Source organism: Bombina bombina, chromosome 4 (genome assembly GCF_027579735.1).
Source record: "Bombina bombina isolate aBomBom1 chromosome 4, aBomBom1.pri, whole genome shotgun sequence".
NCBI classification, from domain to species: Eukaryota; Metazoa; Chordata; class Amphibia; order Anura; family Bombinatoridae; genus Bombina; species Bombina bombina.
Window position 1 is genome coordinate 649644801 of NC_069502.1, and position 21518 is coordinate 649666318.

A 21518-nucleotide genomic window follows, 5' to 3' on the forward strand; every position below is an offset into this window, starting at 1 on the left:
AAACAAAATGTGGGTTTAGTGTCCCTTTAACCTATTGTAATCCAAATCCATCCTCACTGCTACTTAAAGGGACATAATACTCATATGCTAAATCACTTGAAACTGATGCAGCATAACTGTAAAAAGCTGACAGGAAAATATCACCTGAGCGTCTCTATGTAAAAAAGGAAGATATTTTACCTCACAATTTTCTCAGCTCAGCAGAGTAAGTGCTGTGTAAAAAGTTATACTTCAGCTGCTGTCCAGCTGCAGTTAAAAAAAAAATAATTAAGAAATGAACTGCAGCCAATCAGCATCAATAGTGCTGAGGTCATGAACTCTTTTACTGGGATCTCATGAGATTTCAATCAACTCTCATGAGATTTCATAGTAAACTTCCTTAAACTGAATAGGGACATTAGATGAGTGTGCATGAAGCTCACTCCTTTGCCTCTCCCGTGACAGACATACTGATTTGCTGCTTAAAGTCCTTTGCAATGGGGTTTGAATACTTAGAGGTAAAATATCTTTCTTTTTTACATAGAGATGTTCAGGTGATATTTTCTAGTCAGCTTTTTACAGCTATGCTGCATCACTTTCAAGTGTTTCAACATTTGGGTATCATGGCCCTTTAACCATCTGAATGACATTTGTATATTGGCATGATGGGAATACTGGACAAGTCATCAGAGGACATGGCTTCATGCACAAGTCCAAACGCAGTCACAACAGTGCTTTTCAAAGTGCATCTGCCTATATTATCGACCTCAAAGCCTGGTTATGAAGATGTCTGTACTGTTAGTGACAAACACAACAGTGCGAGTGTGACTTAGGGGTCAATTTATCAAATGCCAGGTGACATGATTCGCTGTAGCGAATCATGTCCGCCTGACATCACTAAATGCCAACAGCATTCTAGTGAAATGCTTGTGCACTGCCGCTCCCTGCACATTCGATAGTCTTACCTTGCACGCTGTTAGACTCAGACTTAAAGGGACAGTCAAGTCCAAAAAAAAATAGGGCATGTAATTTTGAACAACTTTCCAATTTACTTTTAGCATCAATTTTGCTTTGTTCTCTTGGTATTCTTAGTTGAAAGCTAAACCTAGGAGGTTTATATGCTAATTTCTTAGACCTTGAAGGCCGCCTCTAATCTAGATGCATTTTGACAGTTTCTCACCATTAGAGGGTGTTAGTTCATGTGCTTCATATAGATTACATTGAGCTCATGCTTGTGAATTTACCGAGGAGTGAGCAATGATTGGCTGTCAAAAGAACTAAAATAAGGGGGCTGTCTGCAGAGGCTTAGCTACAAGGTAATTACAGAGGTAAAATGTTTATTATTAAAACTGTGTTGGTTAAGCAAAACTGGAGAATGGGCAATGGGCAATAAAGGGATTATCTATCTTTTTAAACAACAAAAATTCTGGTGTTAACTGTCCCTTTAACTGTAATAACAAGTTACATGCATATGACACATTTGCAACAGAGGTATCATATAGTTGTTGCATTACATATCATATAATAAACCAATATTGCATTATTTGATTTGGGTCCCAAACATATATACTTTTCCTATTTTCTGCCTATTATTTTTCAGTGATTGCATTGGAAAAACAACAGATGCATGGACTTTTTGCCAATAGGTGTTGCACTGATAACACTAAACAATTTCCAGCCTGGGACTGTGCCTTAAGTATCAGCCTGGGATTGAGTGTGCATATGTGTGCAGGAGCAGAGGCTCCGATATTGGTGTGTGATATGATAAATTAGGCAAAAATTTACAAACACAATTTAAAAATTATTCACCTCTATTTAACAATGTATTACAAATCTGGTATTTGTATTTTAATTTTTAAATACAGGCCAACATCCCTTTAAATACCATTGATTGTTTTTCTTTAAAAATGAGTAACTGTATACTATTAATTGTTAGTTGCATGATGTAAAAATGTATTTCTAAAAGATGTATTTCCTTTCTTGCTTCCAGTTCGACATGACATTATTTGTCTGTTATCTGACCTGGACATTGACGTAATAGACATCACCCATCGTTTTGACATGAAATATTTTTCCCAGATGGTAACTACCCATGAGATCTTTGAAAGAAATAGCAAAGAATTTCCCATGATAGTGGAAATAATAAGCAGTCCAGTCACAAAATGTATTTTTTCCAATTTGTTAATGCCTGGGAAGAAGATAATCATTCATAAAAAACATCAATCAGATAGAGTTATAGCCTCTGAGTTCAGCAGTTATTCACCAAAGAAGCATTTCCTAATTCCGTCTAATTACAAAGGAAAGTTTAAGAGGAAAGCCAGGATGTTCTCTACTGTTTATGACTTGAGAATTGCAAAGAATGAGCGAGATGACCTCCATGTTGTTGCCACCAAGGCATTCCATTCACCATATAAAGAATTTTCCTCTATCTGTGTTGGGGACCAGTTTCTAGTAAAAACATTCCAGTCCAAAGAAATGTTATTTGAAGGGAAAAAAACTGTTGTAGATGCATTAATTTGTATTAAAATGACAGAGACACCATTTACTGAAGTTAGTCTCCCACTATATGTAGAGGGTGGTTTTGTGGAAGTCGTACATGATAAGAAAAAATACTACTTAACTGAGTTGTGCAAAAGCTTCCAATTACCATTAAACGTAAAAGTCTCTATAAGAGATTTGTTTGCTGTGGGAGAGGATATTTTAGCCACTACATCAGTTTTACAGCTAGAAGAGCAAATTACAGACTCATACTTACTTGTCAGTACATTAAATAGACCAGAAGAGGTCTGGGAACTCCCAGTTCAGAGGCAAAATCTCACTGTCCAGCTAATAAGCAGTTTTCAAGGGAAAACTTTCTCATCACCAACCAGAACAAATATAGAGGAAGTTAATGAAGAGGACTATTATATGTTGAGAAGATATGAAAACCAAGTCCAGCATCCACCTCCTCGGCCTCCAAAAACACCTCTGTGTGCTGAACCTGCAACAAAAATACCTGAGGTTAACGTAATTCCTAAGGTAAAACATATTTGTTTCATTTTATCTAATTAAAGTTTCTTAAGTGGGTTTTCATATTCACTATATTTTCCTTGATATTGTAGTCAAATTATTTAAAATTATGAAAAGTCACGAAAGTCAAAATTAAACTTGAATTTTTCAGCTAGAATATGCAGTTTCAAGAGATTTCTATTATAAAATGTACTTAGTACTCTTGGTATACATTGTTGAAATGCATAACTAGGTAGACAACAATGCACAACTGGGAGCTGACTGGTAGCTACACACATATACATCTTATCACTGAATCACAAGATGTGTACAGTGAGTTCCCAGTAGTCTAGCATTGCCACTCTGGAGCACATCTCTCCTCTTTGCTGGGATTAAACACACAGTTAAATGAAAGTAACAATACATTAGAGCATTTTATTTTGTTCTTTTATGTCTCTTTAAATGGGCATTCAAATTTAATAATAACAAGGGTGACATTTTTTTATTTTCCAATAATAAATGCATTACCTCCTAAATAGCCTAGCTATTATTGCTTTATTAACTATCTATTCACAGGCCCCACCAGTGCTGCATTTTTTTTTTATCCTCTGATCATACGCAATACCCGCTCCACAAACAACATGCTCCCTCTCAATTTCATTAGCATCAAGTTATTCTAAGAGACAAGTGCATGACATCAATGTTTTTGAGGAGCAATTGAGGATAAAACAGAGTAGCACACTATTGTGTACATTTTTCAGGTAGGTGACAGGGCTGATTCTACAAGTGAAACTGGTGGCATAAACAACGCTTACCCTTCAATGCTTCATGCACACACGTAGACCAGAGTCAGGGAGGATGCAGGCATGTGTGTTCTGTGAGTAAAATAGGGCATGCTGTTGGTGGAGATGGTGCAGATAGGTGAGTAGTGACAGCAGAAGAAGGGGTCATTTTCACTTTCCCTCTCAGCCCAACAAGTGCCTTCAAATAATGGTCTAGATTACAAATGGAGAACTTAAATATTAGCAGTGTTGAGCGCTAACACTGCTAATATTTTAGCTCTTTAGTTATAATTTAGGCCATTATTTGAAGGCACTTGTTGGGCTGAGAGGGAGTAAAATTTACTCTTTCTTCTGCTGTCCTAACACCGCTCAAGTTAAATCAATAGCGTTCTTTTTCTTGCACTCATTGTAAAAAGATAAAAGCAAAATGGTATAATTAAAAAAGTGAAAACCTCAGGCACGCTAACATCTGGAGTTCAGATAGCGCAGCCTAACCTTATAGATTTCTATGGGGCACACTCCAACTCTCTGTTTATGATTCCCCTCTAGTCTGACGGTGCAATAAGCCAAAGTACTAAAGCTAAAGGTGCAATTTGTTTTGATTGGTCATAAGAGGAAATACTTTGTGCAATTATTGAGAGGTGATACAATTTTGAATAATTTGACATTTAAGTGATATTGCACACGGGTGTTCTCACTTCTGTTATATACTCTATGAGCCCCAAGAACTCTGCTGCTTAACTTCTCTGCCAACTAAAACGTGGCAAAGTGAAATCATCACGATCCAATCTGGATGACTGACATCCCCTGCTCTCGGCCAATTGACCGCCAGCAAGCAGGAGGCAGCATTGCACATACTAATCATGTCTGCCCAACCTTTGTTAAACGGAGCCCTAAATACTATATGTGTGTCTGTGTATGTATGAGTGATTTTAAGGGCAACTGCGCTTTACATTGAAAGTAAAGGGCTTGCTAAAAAAATGTTGGCTGCACTTAACATTCTCTGGTAATTCTGTTTTACCAATCACTTGTAATACCATATTGTGCGCTATTCTGAGCGTGGACCTGCAATATTGATAGCTCACCCTGCTATCAGCACTCTACTTATTGCAATATATGTGCAGTCTAAGGGGCCGAATTATCAAGCTCCGAATGGACCGCTGCTCCATAACTTGTCCACCTGCTCTTAGGCTACGGACATCAATCCGCACAATCCTATACGATCGGGCTGATAGACACCCCCTGCTAGCAGCCGATTGGCCACGATTCTGCAGGGGGTGGCATTGTACAAGCAGTTCACAAAAACTGCTTGTGCAATGATAAATGCCGACAGTGTATGCTGTCGGCATTTATCGATGTGCGGCGTACATGATACATTTCATCGTATTATGTCCGCTCGCACTTTCATAAATCGGCCCCTAAGAGATTGTGGTGCTTTTTGTGGTGCTAAATCACCCCTAATGGCTATTAAGACATATATTTGACCATATGCACGTTTGAACATTCAAGAAACAAAATACCCAGATTTTTAGGATGTAGGGAGAGCATTATGCTAATTATTTTACAGTGCATCAAATACATTACAGTTTTGTATGAAATTGAAATGCCATATAAGTAATGCCACTGATATTTGCAAATCAGTTCATGGGATAAAATGTGTCTGGCTTAGAATATGGATTGATATATGAGCAATTTAAGTTACTGTAAATTTATCACTATCACTCCTTTTTATAATCTTTTTTATAATTTCACTTGAACTTTTCTTATTCTAAGTGTGTTTTTTTTATTTTCCATACCCATGTGAGATTTTCTTGCATAACCACAGGCATTGACAGTAATTGAACAGAATATATTTTTGTTGTTTGTACTCACTGTAACTTTTAGTGCTTATTACTCAGGATGTCAATGCTTATATTTTCTTTTAATCCTCCTAAGCTTCAAGACAGTAATACGTATGTTGACTCCAGTGTGTATTTTATGAAGGCAGAAAATTTCAAGCAATTTTGGATTTTTTTTCATTTAGTGAATGACTCTGAAAACTTCAATTTTTAAGTAGAATATTGCTGATGTATGGCAGCTCTAAAAATACATTCTAAAACCTATATTTTAAGCCAAAGTAATATAGAAATACAGTAGCATACATATTTCCAGCTACCATAATTCAAGTATCATTTATTAAAGGTCTAGATTCCATCCTCTTGATGAGCTTCCATTACAACTCATCATATATCTATTCCACTTAAAGGGGCACTAACCACCTTGTAAATACAATAAAATTCTGTTGTCTTGCTATAGAAAAACAAGATTAACATCTTGTTTACTTCAACAGTTTTTATTATAAAAACAGTAATTATATATAAATATTTATATTATATATATTGATTATTTGGAGTAACTAATCTGGGATTCAGTTTGCAGACAACAAGGCTAACCACAATCATTATGTTAGTATAAATTGCAATTTTGTTAAGCTAGGTAGCGGGATTAGCATTGAGAAGTCTGCAATGTGCTGATAATTGGAAAATCCATACATACAGAGCTACATTACATGAAAAGGGGGCCAAGTAGTTTCACTATGCATAACTACATTCTATATTAAAATATCAAGGTGTTTACTGTCCGTTCAACACTGCTGCTCAATTATTAAAAAAAAAGAATCTAGACCATAAGTTCATCCAATGTGGTGTTATCGGTTATGTTCAATGTGTGGTGTCCATGTGTAAAACCCCTTTTACAGTTGAAAACATCCTCTTATACTGACTAACAAATACAAAAGAAAACAAGTACAAAAGGCCAACTTGACATTTATCAAGTCCCTTTAGCTCCCTTTAGCTGCCGAATATGAAAAGTGAAAAAAAGTGTCTGTAAATGTGTTGCTAAAACAAAACCAATAGAAAACATGTGATTGCGTCAACATTGAAAGTGCTCGTCAGGAGCCCTTAACCTGCTGATAATTATCAAACAATGGATTGTCATTGACTCGTTAGTAGCTGATAATTTTATATCAGCTTAAAAGTTGGGCTTTACTAATCAGTTAACACTTGATCAGCAAGACTGGAATATACTGTATTGTAGGATTTACATCATATTCATCTGCATAAAATATTTGAAAACTTAGCAAATGTAGCATAATCTTATAATTGAACATTGCTATTATGTTATATAATTATATTGTATTTGATCTGTTTCCTAATTAAATAAAAAGATTCTAATTACATTACATTTTAGGAGATAGCTGTATAATAGACAAGAGCATTTGTTTTTTTACAAAACGAATATCTGAGAAAATGAACAAACAAATTTAAAGTATTTAAAGAAAACTTATAAATACTAATAATTTGTGTCTTTTAAATTCGCTTTAAATGGTAAATTACTATTGCGCGCTAGGGAGCCACGTGAATCCGAAACCCTTCATCAAAAAACCCTAATAGGTGACTAAGCGAGGCGGATCCCAGAGAAGGTCTTTTAGCGCCAGTTCTGTGATCCGCAAAGCTAAGCCTCCTATTAATGTGGCCCTGGGTTATGTGAAGAAACACAGGCCTAGATTTAGAGTTCGGCGGTAGCCGTCAAAACCAGCGTTAGAGGCTCCTAACGCGGGTTTTTTACGCACTCCGGTATTTAGAGTTTATTTACCGCGACTCAAAATACACCTAACGCTCAACTTTCTACCGCCACCTCAGACCCAGTAGTAAACATATACCGCACAAAAAAACATCCACGAATCACAAAACAAATATTACACAAAGTACACTTACACTCATACAAACACAACACTATCTTTATTTTTCGGAATTTTTATTTTTTCTTAAAAATACAAAGGATTAAAGTTGCGAGATCTCGGGTGTTTGAAAAAAATCCACACAAATCCATTTTCCCATTGACTTACATGGACATACGGGAAAAGACCCTCATATACCTACATCTAACGAATAACATTATCACAAACATACACTCATCGATGCATACAAACAATATACACCACATTACATACACAAAATATTTATTTATTACAAAAAGAACACGATTTAGTTACTTTTTCACACAAGCTCATGACGTCACTCACTTTACGAGGAAAACCAGTCTTAGAAAAAAAAATATAGAAATCTTTGGAGCCTCCATTGACTTCTATTGGGAAGACGTGCTCGTGCACGCGAAACCCTCATTTCCCTAACGCACGCAAATAGCGTAGACTGAAAAACTCCAAATACCAGCGCTAGAAAATACATGCTTTTATGCGTTAGACACAGCTATGATAAATAGATCAAGAAATGACTATTTCCCTATGGTGGATTTATGTTTTTTAATATTAAATATTCACCACACCATAAATATTTTTAACACTTTTAGATTACATCAACTACAAATCCCCATCACTAGTAACACATTATTATTTCAATAAAATTACATTTACAATTAAAATAAAATTCAATACACATTTCTGGATTCACAAACACTACACAATGGGAAACATCTCTCATTTACCTTTATTATTGCATTTCTGTTATTCAACTCATATGCTTGCAGCAACTGCATATCTACATAGGCTTAACACATGATCACTCATGGATGCACATACATTACTTTTAACATTCAATCATACATGTGCATTCAAATGATGGGGGAAAAACACATTACATTCTCTCGAGGAATCACAAAACACAACATATGGATTTTACTGTACTTTTAACATCATGATTCCATCACCAGAAACCATTAGGAATTACGTACAACAAGAACATCATTACACCAGATTACAGATGTCACTTTATGGGAAGGAACAACAATGCCAGACCGCTATATAGAAGTCAGCATATGTGGGACACAATCACAATATATACGTACATGTACATAACACGCATCACCCATCACGCAACCACAAAGCACACATTTAGATTTTATTCAGCACACAATAACAATGTAGCACAATACAACAACACAATGAGGATTTCAGAACTACATAGGCAGGTTAATAATATCATGACGTCATTAGAAGATTCAACCATACACATCACAGATTCACCACTGTACCGCCCCTTTAGGAACTTTAACACTCAATACTACAATACAACATATACGTAAAACACACTTTTGAACAGCATTATTATGGAGATTTCAATGGGACAATTCAGAAATATTGTCAGATCGCACATCAATTATATATATAATACTACAGATGACAGCCGGAAGTTATTCAGTATTCGTGCAATTTTTATGGGACGCATACAATATCGTCAGATCGAAAATCACTTATATATATAATACTACAGATGACAGCCGGAAGTTATTCAGTATTAGTGCGATTTGAAAGGGACGCGTACAATATTCACATCTCGGCAATCACTTATATATACAATACTACAGATGACAGCCGGAAGTTATTCAGTATTAGTGCGATTTGAAAGGGACGCATACAATATTGACAGCTCGGCAATCACTTATATATACAATACTACAGATGGCAGACGGGAATTTCGGAATTATTATTGCGATTTGAAAGGGACGCGTACAATATTTTACAGCTCGGCAATCACTTATATATACAATACTACAGATGGCAGACGGGAAGTTCGGAATTATTATTGCGATTTTAAAGGGACGCATACAATATTAACAGCTCGGCAATCACTTATATATATAATACTACAGATGACAGACGGGAAGTTCGGAATTATTATTGCGATTTTAAAGGGACGCGTACAATATTCACATCTCGGCAATCACTTATATATACAATACTACAGATGACAGCCGGAAGTTATTCAGTATTAGTGCGATTTGAAAGGGACGCGTACAATATTCACATCTCGGCAATCACTTATATATACAATACTACAGATGACAGCCGGAAGTTATTCAGTATTAGTGCGATTTGAAAGGGACGCGTACAATATTCACATCTCGGCAATCACTTATATATACAATACTACAGATGACAGCCGGAAGTTATTCAGTATTAGTGCGATTTGAAAGGGACGCGTACAATATTCACATCTCGGCAATCACTTATATATACAATACTACAGATGGCAGACGGGAAGTTCGGAATTATTATTGCGATTTGAAAGGGACGCGTACAATATTTTACAGCTCGGCAATCACTTATATATACAATACTACAGATGGCAGACGGGAAGTTCGGAATTATTATTGCGATTTGAAAGGGACGCGTACAATATTTTACAGCTCGGCAATCACTTATATATACAATACTACAGATGGCAGACGGGAAGTTCGGAATTATTATTGCGATTTGAAAGGGACGCATACAATATTGACTGCTCGGCAATCACTTATATATACAATACTACAGATGGCAGACGGGAAGTTCGGAATTATTATTGCGATTTTAAAGGGACGCGTACAATATTGACAGCTCGGCAATCACTTATATATACAATCCTACAGATGGCAGATGTTCCTTTATCATTTACAAACAATATTGCAGCAACATTGATCGATCACATTCGATGCACATTATACACAACTATGCACTTTCATTCATGTTAGCCTGGACGTGTGCTTGTTACTATAAGATCGCGTTTAAGAAATATTGATTACACATATGATCAAACATTACAAACATGCACTGTATGTGTGATATTTGACACTTTCACATTGAGAATCATTGTTTGAAACTAACATTTCAGCAAACAACAAATAAACGCCCACTGTGAAAGCATTCGCGCCGCTCACATACAAACAGGTGAATACAATCAGCAATCATTACAAACTCACTACCATTGGACTAATTGTACTATAAATCCCCCAAACAACATGGCCAATGCATCACTTGTGATCCACATCAGATCAAGTGCTTACCTTGTTACGCTGTTTTGAAAGATGGATGACGATGACATGGTAGACGCTGCTGGTGGTGCTATTGGCGAACTAGCTGTTGGTCGAATCAGGCAGCCTCGGCGGCTCAGACCGAGACGAAGGGGTCATCTGGTTCGAGGTCCTCGTGTCTACAGGGTGAGACCCACCTTGGAAAACATGAGTGACTTTGAGGTTTTTGATAAGTATCGGCTCGATCGCGAACAGCTCATTGGCCTTTACGAGCTTCTTAAACCTCATTTGGAGCCACGTATACAAATAAGGACTGCTGTTCCCCCCATGAGTAAGATGCTAAGCTGTCTATACGTCCTGGCCTCCGGGAGTTTTCAATCCGGAGAACTGTACATGCATGGCCTGGCTCAAGGTACATTCTCTGGGGTGTTTGATAACTTTCTGAACGCCATGGTACGTATCAGTAAGCAATACATAGGATTCCCACAGAATGATGGTGATTGGAGGCGCCTGAAGCGGGAATTCTTTGATATTGCTCAATTGCCCAATGTCTTGGGAGCCATTGATTGTACCCACATTGCGCTGCGTGCTCCAATTGATGACTTGCCCTTCAGAAATCGCAAACATTTTCATAGCCTCAACGTGCAGTATGTTTGTGACGCACGGATGAGGATTATGCATGTGTATGCGAATTTTGGAGGTGCTTGTCATGATGCCCGCATCCTCTCTCTGTCGTCCCTGTGGAGACAGTTTGAGGAAAGACAAATGCCCCCTGGTTATCTCGTTGGTGAGTATTTGTGCACAACATGGTTAATTATTTTGACAATTGCCCCTGTATTTTTTAACTGTTAGCGTCATGTTCAGCTATAGGATTAAATTTAACCATTTGTTATTTACCGACGCTAATGTCTATTTTTATTGAAATGCAGATATGTAGCATGTCTTACCTTAAGTGTTCAGATAGAGAATGCAATGTAAACATGTAGTTAGCATTTTACACAAGGTTTGGTTTAGGAGAAATACGCATATGTAGCATGTCTTAGATGAAATGGCAAGATATTATCTCATGCAATTTAACCCTGTCATTGTATTTTTCTGCTAATGTCTATTTTTATTGAAATGCAGATATGTAGCATGTCTTACCTTAAGTGTTCATATAGAGAATGCAATGTAAACATGTAGTTAGCATTTTACACAAGGTTTGGTTTAGGAGAAATACGCATATGTAGCATGTCTTAGATGAAATGGCAAGATATTATCTCATGCAATTTAACCCTGTCATTGTATTTTTCTGCTAATGTCTATTTTTATTGAAAAGCAGATATGTAGCATGTCTTACCTTAAGTGTTCATATAGAGAATGCAATGTAAACATGTAGTTAGCATTTTACACAAGGTTTGGTTTAGGAGAAATACGCATATGTAGCATGTCTTAGATGAAATGGCAAGATATTATCTCATGCAATTTAACCCTGTCATTGTATTTTTCTGCTAATGTCTATTTTTATTGAAAAGCAGATATGTAGCATGTCTTACCTTAAGTGTTCATATAGAGAATGCAATGTAAACATGTAGTTAGCATTTTACACAAGGTTTGGTTTAGGAGAAATACGCATATGTAGCATGTCTTAGATGAAATGGCAAGATATTATCTCATGCAATTTAACCCTGTCATTGTATTTTTCTGCTAATGTCTATTTTTATTGAAAAGCAGATATGTAGCATGTCTTACCTTAAGTGTTCATATAGAGAATGCAATGTAAACATGTAGTTAGCATTTTACACAAGGTTTGGTTTAGGAGAAATACGCATATGTAGCATGTCTTAGATGAAATGGCAAGATATTATCTCATGCAATTTAACCCTGTCATTGTATTTTTCTGCTAATGTCTATTTTTATTGAAAAGCAGATATGTAGCATGTCTTACCTTAAGTGTTCATATAGAGAATGCAATGTAAACATGTAGTTAGCATTTTACACAAGGTTTGGTTTAGGAGAAATACGCATATGTAGCATGTCTTCGATGAAATGGCTAGATACAGATTTATATATAATTTTTTTTTAATTTTTTTATGTTTCTGACAACTTTTAATATGGATTATGGTTTTTAAAAAATATATTTATACAACAATATACTAGTTTAAGTATTCTGTTTGAATTATGTTCTGTTCTAAATTTATAGGTGATTCTGGGTACATGAGCCGGCCTTGGCTCATTACCCCCTTGCGTAGCCCAACTGATGTGTCTGAGGAGCGCTACAATAGGGCTCATAAGAGAACCAGGGCGGTGGTTGAAAGGATGTTCGGGCTCCTGAAGATGAGATTCAGGTGCCTGGACCGTTCTGGAGGAGCACTCCAGTACAACCCAAAGAAGGTGGCTAAGATCGTTGTAGCCTGTAGCGTCCTGCATAATATTGCACAGCGGGCTGGGATGCTGCAGGCCGTCCCGGTGGACAGAGACCTCCTCAGAGATGAGGAGGATGATCCTGTTCTAGAGGGGGAATTCCAGGACGAGGGACTTGATGTCAGAGCAGACGTCATCAACCGCCACTTTAGACGGTAAATAATAGAAGTTACACTGGAGTATTTTCAATAGATGTGAACTCTAGGGAAATGACAAGTAGAGAATTGTGCAAACATGTTAGTATTGATAAAATGTTATAATAATATTTATTTCTCATAATATAGGTGATGCTCTGGGCATTGGGTCCTATAGCGAGTCTTTGCCACCTGGTTTTTATAGAGGACATCAGATGGTAAGTAGAAATGTATGGACTGTTGCTGGCATGATTTGTACACAAATACATAATATGGCATAAATTTTTAAAAATATAACTTTGTTTACACATTACTTATGTACATAATCAGAAAGGGATACTCTAGAATGACTATGGTTCAATGTCACACAGAGGTTTGTTCTGCTCAATATGACTCATCTTCACACTTGATAGAAAATAACACAGGTTCATACACAGGCTTAGTAAGCTAGTGATAGATATTTATTATGAAATGGGGGGTGGGAGAGGGGTACAGAACTGATTCACACACTTGTATGAAATCTTTATATATAATTTCTTACATTAGGGAGATGACTTAATATAAAGACTGAAAGGGAACAATTTGAAGCCTGACAGTGAAGATTTCCAAGACTGACAGTGGGGAAAAAGCCAAGATTGAAATTGAAGTATACCAATGGGATCATGTCTGGCATATTTAAATTCTGCTGACCTTGAAAACCATACAAAGACATGTTCACATGGTAAGTGCAAACTATTTGATAGAATAAGGCTGTGGAGACATCCTATTGGAGACACTTAGATGATTTTCTATTTTGTAGATGGTATTTCCCAGTCCTCTATTTAATGAACTGATGAATAAGACACCTATTGAAGATCAACTGTTTACCCCTGAATTGACATTCAAAGACCATGCATTGTCCAGGTTGGTGTACCAATGCATGCTAGTGAAGACTGTAGAATATTAGTAGCTTACATACATTAGTCATATTTAGTTCTTAATTAGATATTTAGGGATCACAATCAGACACTTAGATGATTTTACTTTTTTAGATGGTATTTCCCAGTCCTCTATTTAATGAACTGATGAATAAGACACCTATTGAAGATCAACTGTTTACCCCTGAATTGACATTCAAAGACCATGCATTGTCCAGGTTGGTGTACCAATGCATGCTAGTGAAGACTGTAGAATATTAGTAGCTTACATACATTAGTCATATTTAGTTCTTAATTAGATATTTAGGGATCACAATCAGAAAAAGGAATACATATTATAGTTGAATGGACATGAAATATTACATTTATGTTCAGCATACATATATTGTTTACATGTGATATACATTATTATGTATAAATTTAATTTTTGAAATTTAAATATTATTTTTAATCAACAATATAATGGTGTATGTATTTCATTAATTTAAAATGAATGTAATGATTATCTTTAAAAAATGTTGATCAAAGTTAGAGCATAGACACCATATGATTTTAAATGTATTTTATGAATATTTTACAACGTGTGTATTAACTTTGTTCCATTTTTATTATTTGTCATTTCAGATTGGCATCTGATGACTTCATGGAATATTTATTTATTTTCTATTAAATATATATTTTTTTTTTAGCAGATTCTAATATATATCAATATAATCTGTAAATAAATAAAACTTGGACTCCCATGACTGGTAGTTGGCTATTTGACAAGCACATGCATAAGAGAAAATAATGCATTAATAGTAGAAAATAAAATTCTTCAGAGAATATTAAAAGATATATTTTAACATTAATTGGGGAGTCATATTCTTCAATGCTTTTATATTGAAAAAGTATATATTAAAAATATTTAGGATATGTATTAATATTATGATTGTTTTAACATTTAATAAGGTGAAGTGGTTCAATTACATGAAAGTGACAGTGTTGTTGAATGTAAAAAGAATTGTATAAGATCATGTATCTTCCTTAGGTATCTCAAAACATTATTAGAAAATATTTTACAATTATTACATTTATAAATGGTAGGTCATTTAACTTTATAATTTTTAATAATTAGTTATTGGATGCCAGGTTAATCTATGTAATTTTCTAGTGGAGTCATTTAACTATACTTAGTAATATTATGTATTTATTACAATCTTACCTCTTGGGTTAGACATCAAATATCTATATAGAATGTAATTTCCCCTTTAGTTTATTTTGTCAATGTTAAATAAAAATACAATATGTTTGGGTCCTTAAAGGGGTCATTCAAAATGTATATTTTGTATACATTGTTACAAATATCATACAAGAATTTAAACATATTTAGAATGTACTATAGAATTACATTCAGTCTTTAAATATACTTGTTAAAATAAAAATAAATGCACATATCTTAGTGAATGATATAAGGCATCTATATGCAAACAACAATCAGCATCAAAATAGCCTATGTAGAGATGTATTTAATCCACGAATATATATAATTACAATATAATGATTGAATAACAAAACATATTAAGTTGGTCAAATATAAGATTATGATACAAAATGCATACATAACATATAGCTTAATGTCCCTCTACGCTGAAGGCTAAAAAATACCTCATTTAATAAATATATTTCAGTCAGTGTGTAAAACAATCTAGAAGTTAATCTAAATTTGCTTTACTCATATGTTAGACTCATTTAGCAAAAGGAAGGTGCCTAGGTTTATGATATATTAAGCATTATTGTGAAATGTTTATTTAAAGGGACATGAACTCAAAATATACTTAAAGGTAGCCATTTAAAAAAACCATGATTTATACATTCTGAATGAGTATTCTATTTTAATAAACTTTAAAACTTGTCTCATATTATGAATGCTCATTGTGATGTTGCTATCATTACTTTAGAAATAAGGCAGTAAATAGCTAATTTATTTGCTTCAGTACTCTGGACAAAACTTGATTGTTTGGAATAATTGATGCAACAATCGTCAAGGACAACCCAGGTTTTTATTAAACAATTGTCCGTAATATAAAATATCATTATTGATTTTCAAAGAAACATAACAAGATAACTTAACATTTGATAATCGTATTAAATAATAAAGTTGATTAACATTTCATGCTCAATCACCAATGGTAAATTTGTTTGGACAGTGTCCCTTTAAGAGCTTGAAATAGTGTATTTACTTCTCTTCCTATCTTGACATACTTTGCTTGAAAAGCATATCGAGATAGGCTCAGTAGATGAAGATTGGTGGATGCACAGAGATGCCTTATGTGATTGGCTCAACCATGTGCATTTAAATTTCTTATGTTGAGGATATATAAATACTAAGAGAAAATGATTTACATTTTAAAGTCTAAACAATCTTCTATCTCTACAGATCATTTGATACAATTGTTTGTAATGTCTCTTTAAAACTAAAGACGCCATTGCACAATAACATATATGAGCACTTCAGAGAAATACAAGCTCGAGGTTTATTTGCGAATAACAAAGCTGTAGTTTAACATTTATAAACAGATTATCAAAGTTACTGACATTCTTCCCGGAATTTTAACATTAATAAATATTGCGTGGGAAACGCATCTTCAAACACCAGATTAGCATATTTAAACATTAGTGTAATGTCACGCAATAGCACACAATCAATGTGCATTATAAATACATTTAATAGAGCAATGTCAATACTTCACAATCAATTTATTTAAAGAACAATAAAGACATACAATATTAAATGTGTATTTGTATTAAAGAAACAGACCGTTATTAAACCGAGAAATGTCTACAACATTAATAATGTGACAGGATGAGATTTTAAAGAGTATTTAATCATTAATATTTCACGGATCACGGATATTAAATCTGCGTCACACATATCCGCATGACAGGCCCATGAGTTACAAATAAGTCTACATGAAAAATGAAGTTACAGCACCACCAAGCGGTATGTGTAAGGAAGTTACTAAGATATGAAACATTAAGGAACGGCCAATCAGAGTTCATCACACAAACACAACTTGAGTCAGGATGGTCTCACAGACATTATAACAATATTTCAAAATTTTATCCAATCAGATGTACAGATAAATTGTCCCATGGTGCATCTCATGTTTACTTCACCATATAAAAGTCCATTACACGTTGCCATCTTTGTCAGTTCTCTAATGCCTGCAGGCAGTTTATATTATTATAATATATTTATTGTACAACCCAGCAGGCATGTCAGTTCCCAGGTTCACCAAGGAGGAGAGCGCTGCACTGGTCCACGCCGTCAAGGACTTTTATCCCCAGCTGTTTGGGAACAAGAGGAGCTCGACAGATGCGCCTGTTAAGAAGGCCCTCTGGGAGTCTATCACCAATGCGGTTAGATTGGTGTGTGACGTCCAGAGGACCCAGGATCAGATCATGAGGAGATTCGGAGATATGAGGTTGCGTTTATCGAAAAAAGTCAACCTCATAAGGGACTGGGTACAAGCCCGTAAAAGAGGGGGCCAAAGAAAGGCCCCGCGGAAACTGTACCTACTCCCTTATGAGGTGACTTTATGCGAGCTCCTCAATCTCCGGGTCCCCAAAAGATTTAGATCCTCGCCATCCTCGGCCTCCTCTTCTTCCCTCCCAGCTGCGGGATCTGAAAGTCCTGACGCGGGGGACAGGGCAGATGCTTCTCCGTCCGGTGGCCTGGGAGGACCCGATAGAGAATCTGAACCAGGTAATTATCCAACTTCATATAATATTTATAATGTTAAAAATCCAAAATGTGTATTTAGTCAGATACTAAACCTATACAGATCTCACAACATACACTACATATGATGTTTAGATATCTGATTTTACATTAGTGATACATGAAATTGGAATGATGTTTATTGCGCTCTACAGAATATGCGTCACAGAGCGGAAATCTAATTTCGCATCCACGTTAACATGGGTTTGCGGAAAGTGGCATTGCTTTATACATGTTGGTCAAATGACGGATGCGTAATTCCGCTTGGAATCATTGCGCAATGATCGCGAAAATTGCATTTCTCATCCACGTTAACATGGGTTTGCGGAAAGTGGCATTGCTTTATACATGTTGTTAAAAATTAAATGGAAAATCTTAGATTAGTGAAGAATACAGTATTCTTATTTTAAATATTATATCTAATAAAAAACGAATAATACTAATAAATTATAACATATGGCCATCAATTGATGATTATGTAATAACAAGCATATATTCTTAAAGATACAGTAAACAACACAACTGATTGAAAATAAGAGTCCAGGATATATTTATCATTCATTTAATTGCGGAAACTATTAACTCATGGGACTACCAAAGGATTAATATTTTTCTATTGATTTGTTATTAATGTAAATATTTTAAACATGGCATGATTAGTATTAATGATATGCAATCCTCATTTAATATATTACAGATATGGATGTGGCTGCTGGATCCTCAACCCAGGGCTTGTCACAGTATGGTATGTCTCATTTTAATTGACATTTGTCTTAGAAACATGGAATGAACATTACATACTAAATACACATTGTTCTATATTTATATGTAATGTCTATTTAATAGATGAAAATTATATAATTATTCGGATATACTTAAATAACATATTTGATTTTAATTGCATGCTCAATACCATTCATTACATCAACATATGGAGTAGATAATTCATTAACAAACAACAACATTGTGGAATCTATTTAATTTTAGATTAAAGGGATACTGAACTACAATTATTAATATTGTCTTTCACATACAGTATGCAATATTAATAAACATAAAATATAATACTATCATCATATGTGACATATTCTATTGCTAAATGTATTTTAAAATAAATAAAGTACGTTTATGTGCATCTAAATATTTGTTGACCAACCTGGGTTTATATTGATGATTGGTGGATACCTTCAACAAACAATATTTATTGAATCCAATATTCCTTATCTGCCTTTAAGATTAATATCGAACAACATTCGAATTATAATAGGAGTCAATGTTAAATCATTTTTTACAGTTTGAACATAGAAATCAATTATTTAAATTAATCATGTCAGTGTCCCTTTAAGACAAAATAGATTCATTCATCATTACATTATTTTTATTAAAAACTATTGATATATAAATCTAATTATCTGTTGGAGTTACTTTATATATATCTGCATACTCTAACAGCACCATGATTACATATTTGTAATAATAAAGTTTGTTATGTATTGTGATAAATATGTGTTGTGTCCTAAACAAGATTACTGTACATTGAAAAAATGGCTCGATGTGACACATGTTTGTTTAGATTTGTCAACAGATGCTCCTCAATATGTGGTTTGTGTGTATTCTTGTAACTTCTTAAGGACATATGACGGAATTATTCCGTCATAAAACAATTGAGCTAAGTGAAAGCTGTGTCCTTAAAGGGTTAAGAACATTGATCATTGGGTATATTTAGATATGCAATAGCAGCATCTGAGATGACTTTGATGTCTAATGTAGTCTGACATTAAACATATGTTGAATACAGATATGTTTACAGAATCCCCTTGATTCAATCAAGCATTTTCTGGTGTAATGACTGCTCTATTCTTCACATTTTAAAGTTGATTAATGTTAAAATTCTAGACAGATGTGATTTAGTGATATCCAAAATGTGTTTAATAATATATATCTATATCATTCATAGAGAGAGTTGGTGTGGGGAGCCCACAGGAATCCAGCAGTGACATAGAGCCGCCTTTGCGGTCTCCTGGTAAGTCCATTGACTCATTTATATGTAATTGAAGGTGTATTGCTAATCAATATTATGATCATGATTCCGATGAAGCATAACATTATAAAAAATCATAGAATTTATCTTCTGATTATATATTTATTTTTTATATTGAGCAATTAATAATTTCTACTTTATTATTCTACACATTTGTTATTCATAAGATGTCTAACATATGTTTTTTTTTTTTTTTTTTTTTTTAACAACAGTCATCAAGTGATACACACATGAGAAATCTTAAATGTTCTATGTACTATGCTTTTATGAATTTAACATTAAGACAAACAATACATTAATATTCTGATTTATTGACAATAACAAATCTATTGTCATTTGTATGCTCCATCAAAATGATGTAAATCATAACTTTGTGTGTGTATATCTTTAATGCAACATTGATGTGCGTATTTGAGCAACAGTAACATATGTTATAATATCTGATCTTAAGGTGTACACAACATGTTATGTTTTACAGAGATTGATGTCACATGTGGGATGGAGGAGGAAGAGGCTGCCTTGGAGTCTGATGGTATGTGAAATATATCTATCATGTTTCCAACATGTTTCTTTTTTTGAAATCATTTTATTGAAGACATTCAAAGTCTACAGCTTTTTCCCTTTAAAAAGGAATATTATTTGTCTGTTCAAATACACTACTGCCCCCTTTCTATATCAGGCAGCATGAAAATCTGCTTGTATATATTTTTTTAAGAATATATAATTCATGCCATCATTATGTCACATGCATATTCCATGCCAAAACACAATAATAAGTTTCACATTGTACAGACAGTCATTGAGATTCATCTGAGTGCCTATATAGATACCATATCCTCATTTCAGAATAGTTTACAGATTCAAACACACTTCGAGGTATATTGAAAACATAATCAATTTTAAATGCGTTGATTTGATGTCAGGATGTATGAGATGTTAATATATTTCTTTTACATTTTCAGATGGATCCACCACTTCTGGTCATCTGGATTCCGCCCCTGCCCAGTCACAGACCCCTCCCCGTGCACACACCCCTGACCATGGCCACACCTCTGCACACACCCAGAGCCCTTCCCATCACCAAACCCATGACCATGCCCCGACCACTGCCAGCCCTTCCCATATTTCATATCCTGTCCCTCCCAAAAAACGCCCATACACCCCCCTTCGCCGCTCTCCCCGTATTCTGGCCCGTACAGCTGCCCAGACCCAAACTCCCCACTCCCCAGCTGTACGGCCTACCCTGGAGCAGCAGCTCACCACTCCCCAAGCCATTCCCATCCCTCCCCGAGCCAATCCCATCCCTCCCCCCTGTTTAAACCTTCATTGTCCTGGGTGTCAGATTGTCCTTCCCAGGCACAGCTGTAAGTATCATTCTAAATACACTTTATAAGATACTTAAAGGTACAGTGAAGTTAAATTGGTTAAATTGTGATTCAAATCCAGCATGCAATGTTAAGCCAATGTATAATAGAATACTCTTATGAATTATTCGTCATTCTCTTGATATATTTATTGAAAACAACTTATTCCTATAATTAGTTTAAACAATAAAATAAATGTGGCCATCATTTCTTTATTGTTGGATGAATGTATCCATCAACCAGCATGCACAAACAAGGTTCATCAACAAATATTGGCTTCCATAAAAACCAACATTCTTGCATTCAAAATATAGCTTGACAATTAAAACATATAATGAATATGTGTAATTTCTAAAGATTT

General features: G+C 34.9%; 1 protein-coding gene across 1 annotated transcript in view; it reads left to right on the forward strand.

Annotated features, from left to right (window-relative positions):
• THEMIS (thymocyte selection associated) overlaps nucleotides 1-21518 on the forward strand; it is a 208275-nt gene that overhangs the window by 70924 nt on the left and 115833 nt on the right. Inside the window, exon 4 of the mRNA XM_053709127.1 lies at nucleotides 1970-2997. Coding sequence (XP_053565102.1) covers nucleotides 1970-2997 — 1028 coding nt within the window. The remainder of the gene's footprint in view (nucleotides 1-1969; nucleotides 2998-21518) is intronic.